We start from the raw sequence: 6,843 nt of genomic DNA on the forward strand, positions 1-6,843 counted from the left end.
AGAGCTGGCAGCCTCTGGGATCAGCAGGTTCCTACACGCGCTGGGCAAAGCAAGGCGCTGTGCAGGGCCAGGGCGTGCCCACCTGCAAACTGCTGGCTGTCTGGAGCCTGCAAACACCTTGCGAGTTCCGAGAGGCTCTGGAGATGTCTGCCTAGACCGCTCAGCACCAAGCTGTAGGCAGAATGCTGCCAGCGTCCAGAAGCTTTGCAGTGTGTCAGCAACTTCACTTTGCAGAGCTAGCTGGTGGGGGTCTGATGAAACCCCTCGGACCAATCGCTCGCCGGTAGCCACCGCTACCCTAGCGTACCTTTTGTTCTGGCTACTGATTCGAGTGGCTGCGGCCGGCCGTGCCAGGCGTGCAGGGACACAGCGATCCCTGCTTCCAGAGGCCACCTCCCGCCCTCAGCGCCCAGCCCTGAGCCCGGCCGCCACGAGCCTGCACAGCGGAGACACGCCCCTCTCCTCCCCGCGGAGCTCGGACTCGCCCGGGCTCCCAGGCTCCGCCCACCCCGCTGGGAGCCTGGCTCTCTTTCCTGCCCCCTGCACTCGAGACCCAGAAGAGCCTCGGGAAGAGCTGCAGCCTTCATGGACGGCGAGCGGGGTGCAGGCTAGCAGCGTCGGGGTCCGCGGCCACGCGCTCTCCAAAGGACCCGGGAGGCTGAGCGCGGCCGGAAGAAGCGGCGCTGCGGCTCCGGCGAACGTCCCGGCTTGCAAGGTAGGGATTAGGCAGATGGCCAGGCAAAGTTGATCAGTGCGGGGAGGTGGCTGGCCTGCGCCCTCTCGCCGCTGGGAACCGCCGAGCGACTTGGACTTGACCCCGCCGCGCCCTGGGAGCGCAGTGCAGCGCCGATTTGGTGCCCCGCGCGGGAGCGCACTTGCAAACTTGGTGGAGGTGCCCTGCGCGTCCTGTTGTGTAACCTCCGCGCCGCCAGCTGGACCGGGAAGTTGCCTGCCCGTCCTTCGGCTTGGTGTAGTCGCAACCCCGGGGTGAATTTCATGGCCCGCGACGAACGCGCGGCCAGAGCCGGCGTGGGCGAGCCCCCGCGCGCCCCGACTCGTGGGGAACTCCCGCGCACGGTCCCTTCCCCTCGCCCGCGCCTCCGATGCGCGCTGAGCCTCTCGCCGCTGCCGCCCGCTCGCCGCGGTCTGCCCCTCCGAGTTGCTGCCTGAGTTGGAGAACAGAGGATGACCGAGGTCCCTTGGCCGGCTGTCCCCAACGGGACGGACACAGCCTTCCTGGCTGGCCTGGGCTCGCCTTGGGGAAACAGTACTGTAGCCTCCACAGCAGCAGTCGCCTCTTCATTCAGATGTGCCCTGACCAAGACCGGCTTCCAGTTCTACTATCTGCCGGCGGTCTACATCTTAGTGTTCATCATAGGCTTCCTTGGCAACAGCGTGGCTATCTGGATGTTCGTTTTCCACATGAAGCCTTGGAGCGGCATCTCTGTGTACATGTTCAACTTAGCTCTGGCTGACTTTTTGTACGTGCTCACCCTGCCAGCCCTCATCTTCTACTACTTCAACAAGACTGACTGGATCTTCGGGGATGCTATGTGCAAGCTGCAGAGATTCATCTTCCATGTAAACCTCTACGGCAGCATCTTGTTCCTCACCTGCATCAGTGCACACAGGTACAGCGGCGTGGTGTACCCGCTCAAGTCCCTGGGCAGGCTCAAGAAGAAGAATGCCATTTATGTCAGCGTGCTGGTGTGGCTCATTGTGGTGGTGGCCATCTCCCCCATTCTCTTCTACTCTGGCACTGGGATTCGGAAAAATAAAACCGTCACCTGCTATGACACCACCTCCGATGAATACCTGCGAAGTTATTTCATCTACAGTATGTGCACAACAGTGGCCATGTTCTGCATCCCCTTGGTGCTGATCTTGGGCTGCTACGGATTAATTGTTAGAGCTTTGATTTACAAAGACCTGGACAACTCTCCTCTCAGAAGGAAGTCCATTTACCTGGTAATAATTGTCCTGACGGTGTTTGCTGTGTCTTACATCCCTTTCCATGTGATGAAAACGATGAATTTGCGGGCGCGGCTGGATTTCCAGACCCCAGAAATGTGTGCTTTCAATGACAGGGTTTATGCCACTTACCAGGTGACGAGAGGTCTAGCAAGCCTCAACAGCTGTGTGGACCCCATTCTTTATTTCTTGGCGGGGAGATACATTCAGAAGGAGACTGTCCCGAGCCACCAGGAAAGCTTCCAGGAGGAGTGAGGCCAATTTACAATCCAAGAGTGAGGAAATGACTCTCAATATTTTATCTGAGTTCAAGCAGAATGGAGACACAAGCTTGTGAAGGCCCAAGACCCAAACACCTCACTTTTGTAACATGGTAGGATGCTCATTAGAACCTGCTGCTTTTCCTGTCCTTAACATTACGAACAAGAAAGTAGTGAGTGTTTATATATATATATAAAAAGAAGCATCAATTCATTATACATTCACATTTATTTTTCCTTCCTGTAAGCTCCTTTCTTACTAATTAGAAGTATGTGTAATCAAACAGTACTACCTAGATAAACACTCACTCTTCTTCCTTTGAAATTCACAGGCTTTTCTATATTTAAAGTGCGTGTGCATGTGTAGCAGAGCGATTTTGATATTAAAAGTTTCTCCAAGAAAACTGGCCACCTGGAATTTGAGTTTGTGATTTGTCCAGCCTCGTTGCTGTGAATAACGTACAGTATAAACCAACTAAAATCTATACTTTCAAAAACTGTTTGGCATCCTCATTCAGTAATGAGCAGATGCCTGTGGTACATGCCTTTCAGTTCCTCAGAAGCATAGATGGTGGCTGATAATGTCTTTGGGGAATTGAATACAAAAATAAAATCAATGAACTTTCATGTGTGGAAAGTGAGTATTTCCAGTTATTTCTGGAAAACTGATTACTGCACATTGTTGTTTAATGTTTGGTGGTGGGAGGCTGCAGATATTATTGGCAAAATGCATTCAAAATAATTGGAGTGCATGTGTTTTTCTATAAATACTGTGGACTGTTAGGCTTCCTGGGAAAAAAAAGTTCTCACTTGCACCATTGCTGTGTAGTGTCTTTGGACTTTGTGTTCCAAGAGAAGTGCCTCACTCACATCTGTGAAAACAATTTGAGAAATCACAGTTAAATTTCAGACTACAGTTTGGTTGGGTGAAGCAGCAGAACTGTTAGTAGATTGGGAGATATTGGGCAGGACTGTCAGTGTTTCAGAGGGCCATGGTGACAGACATCTCACAATGCAGCTGTGGGTGGGGAGAAGAGTTCTAGCAGGGTGTAAAAACTAAAATAATGATGGGAAGGTTCCTTCTGTTTCTTCAAAGTCCTTGAAAACATTAAATGCAGACTGAAAAGTGAATGTAAGCAAGTCATAGGTGTGCCAAGAACATGGAAAGCAATCTTTTAATGAATTGTAAGCTTTTAATGACTCTTAAAATGAAAAATATCTGCAAAGAGAAAAAATAAAGGAAATTAACTTTTAAGTACCCAAGCTACCATAAAACTGAAAAGAAGGTCATTGAAAGTATTCATCAAGCCAGTGTTTTCTACTCTTGCCTGCTAGACAGTAGTGAAATGGTGGTAAAGTATATTGAAATTTAAAAATAATTTTCAATGAATAATGAATTGCTACATTTATAGTCCTTGGAATCATCAAATTTTATTTAATTAAAATAATGAGGAAATAAAAGTCACAAATAAATAATCTGATGTCCAAGGAATTTTAACTGTGAAAGCTAGTCTTTACACAGCTATCTTCTGAGTTTGTAAAATGGTGGTAAAAAAGTGCTTTTAAAGTACTTTATAAGAAAAAAAAAGAACCTTGTGCCAGTAGGATATAATGACATAAAATTCAGGGTTTAATGTCAGTTTTTAAACACACAAGTGACTGGGGATCTGGGAGATCTTTGGAGTGCTTCCATTTGCCCAATCTATTGTTACTTAGGTCCAGAAAAGCTGCATTTAGCCTTCCTATCTAGTGGTTCCTTTGCACATTCAGTATTACCATAAAAGCCAACTGAAGAAGACGCTTCCAGTGTCTTCCACTTTGAGGTTTTTCAGAGCTCCCAAGTGGTAAGATTCATGCAGCATTTTCTGTTTCAGAATTCTACAAGACAAAATCTAAAATACATCCTCATTATGTTGACACTTCAAAATGTTCAGTGGCTCAAAAGTAATTTTGTTAAGCTAATCCAAATGGAAATTTCAGAAATGCACAGCTCAGTGATCCATATGTCTGTATCATTTCCTCATTATTTAATACAGTGTTCTCCTTTGAGTCTTAGGATGCCAGCCTGATTTTGGATATGTGTTAAATGCACTGTTTCAACTTTCATAAATGATTCTTTCAGAGTGTATTTTGGTGAGGGGACCAAGGTCCCCTTTTACACTTTGCCACGTTCCTCATTCTCGGGGATTAGCCCCAGGTCCAAGTGGATACTAGGCAAGAGTTCAACCACTGAGCTATAAACCCCAGCCCCTAAGGAAGAACACTTTCTTCTTAACTTGCTTCGTCATTTAACATAGTAACAAGACTGACTGTCGGCCAACTTCTTCCAGGTCAAAAGAAGTCCCTGAGACGACCTGTGCATGTACAGGTCAGGATGAAGGAACACTTTATTGGCCAAAAGACCAATTTGTGCCGTCAGATATGAGTAAGCATGTCCATAATAAAGACAGATCTGTTGGCATTTGGGTGAAGGACACCTAAAATTGTAAGATTCAGCAAGTCATTGAATTTCACGCTACAAAACTGTTTTCATTTCAAGTGCAAGGGTTTATGTTTGTTCTTGGTTTTGTTGTTAATACAAATTGCTCTTGGACTCTTTGAAGGTTGCTTTGAACTTATATTGAACTAAAGGGATAAATTAAGAAGAAACTTATGCACACAAGAGAGAATTCAAAATTAAACCACGATGGTGGCAACTGAGAAGTTGTTGGAGTCCTGACACTTGAAGCCCATTCTTCATGAACAGAAAAGGTGACAGGACACCCATTTGTTGACACCATGGGTACTGTGGGAATCGTGAAAAGCAGACAATGAGAACTGTTTGAAACCTTTTTCTGTGCTTCCTAGGACTCTTCCATCTAGCCCTTGGATAAAATTCTCAGTGATCACCAACTATGGTATGGACAGGTTGGAAACCTGAAAATCTCTGCTTACTCAGCCAGGATACTAAACCAGCTTTTGATAGGACAGATACCAGTACTTAGCAACAGCTAGAATTCAACTAGTGACAGGACTAAGACGATGTGATACTAGTAATATGTATTGGAGCATTCTTTTGCCGATCGAATGTAATTATTGTAATAGTATTTATTGATGAAGCTCACAGTCCTTCAGCTGTACAGACTGTAAAACATCTTTGAAGGTATAAAATACTGATGTAAATTCTATTATTGCAATGTATAATATCCAAATGTCACACTGGCATATTTTACAATAATATATAATGCTAGATAAAATGACAATTATATTTAAGATGTTTTTCAGATATTAATATTGAACATTTAAGACTAGTTTGTATTTGGATCTAAAAAAAATCTGTTTTATTATGTGTTTAATTTTCCCTGGATTTGGATTTGCATGCTTTCCTTACACAATTTGGTGTTAGATTACTATAAGATTCATAGCGAGTATGGAATATGTTAGATAGGTTCTGTATTATGTACATTATATATATTTATATTATAGAAAGTTTGTGTTGTCTTTTCAGAAAGTTTAGAATATTGCCCTAACTATGTCAGGGCTTCCATTGCCAAAGGCTAGAGGTTTGTCTTACTAATCAAAATTGATTATTTAGAAGTCTAGTGGGTTGGGCATTATAGATATAACATAAGAATTTAAACACAAATTTAGTGAAATAGGGAGAGAAAAGTGCAGCTGATAGACTTCTGCTAGATCTTGAAGCTTTGTATTGTCTTTTTTCTCAAGGTAACACAGTACATTCTAACTTCTTTGAGGTGGGGTTTTTATTAACACTACCAACAAGTTCAGCATTGCAATTGATTTTAATCCTGTTTTCTCTTTGGGCAGTTGGTAACTTTAATGCCAACATTTTAGTGATAAATGTATCATTTGGCTGCTAAATTCTGTCACATTTTCTAAATGAAGGTGAACTTATGTTACATATCAAAATGTGTGCATTTGAGTTGTGTTATTTTAGCGATTTTGCAAGAAAATTTTATTTTTATAATATCTGTGATTTTCATGTAGATGACTGAGCAGATTTCTTTGTGGTTAACAGTGCTAATTGAGTGGTATGGAACAGTGTTACTTGACGTTTTGAGCCTTCTCAGGTTTATCTGCATCAGTGGTAGGTTAACAAAATTTGGATTGATTTCACGTAATATGTCTTGTAATAAGGAGTACACTCCTGTAAAAGCACAGTATTGTTGGACTGTAGGAGGCTGCAGAATCTCCTGTATTGCTATGCTTTTGCCTCTGTGTGTGTGTGTGTGTGTGTGTGTGTGTGTGTGTGTGTGTGTGTTGTGTCCAAGGCATGGCAGCCAACCTTGTATCTGCTATTTATAGTAACAGCAGAGCTTCATAATTGTGGTCATCAGAATTATGCTTATCATAGACAATTAAAGCTGAGAAAGATTCAATAAAACTATGAAACGTGGTGACAGTGTCTGTGTTATTACACTGTTCTTGCTCAAAGTTTCCCACATTTAACACATCATAATACAGAGTGGAAAAATACTGCAGGACACTTTGGATTATTTCAGGTAATTTCTTACAATGAAAACTGGGCCATAACATTTTATGACAAAAGAAGAAACCTTGTGTAAGTTAATCCCTACAGTTATTATTATTGATGTTTAAAAGAGGATATAAT

The 6,843-nt window shown here is 43.7% G+C and overlaps 1 protein-coding gene across 1 annotated transcript; it reads left to right on the plus strand.

The window, feature by feature from the left end:
- The first annotated feature begins 554 nt into the window (after positions 1 to 554).
- On the plus strand, positions 555 to 5,213 carry P2ry1 (purinergic receptor P2Y1). Its single transcript, XM_052731469.1, is given in 3 exon segments — positions 555 to 2,166; positions 2,168 to 2,344; positions 4,562 to 5,213. Coding segments are annotated over 2 exon segments (1,122 nt in total). The 5' UTR covers positions 555 to 1,185; the 3' UTR covers positions 2,309 to 2,344; positions 4,562 to 5,213.
- Positions 5,214 to 6,843: the final 1,630 nt, after the last annotated feature.

Source organism: Peromyscus californicus, unplaced genomic scaffold (assembly GCF_007827085.1).
Source record: "Peromyscus californicus insignis strain IS unplaced genomic scaffold, ASM782708v3 Scaffold_9__1_contigs__length_137607984, whole genome shotgun sequence".
NCBI classification, from domain to species: Eukaryota; Metazoa; Chordata; class Mammalia; order Rodentia; family Cricetidae; genus Peromyscus; species Peromyscus californicus.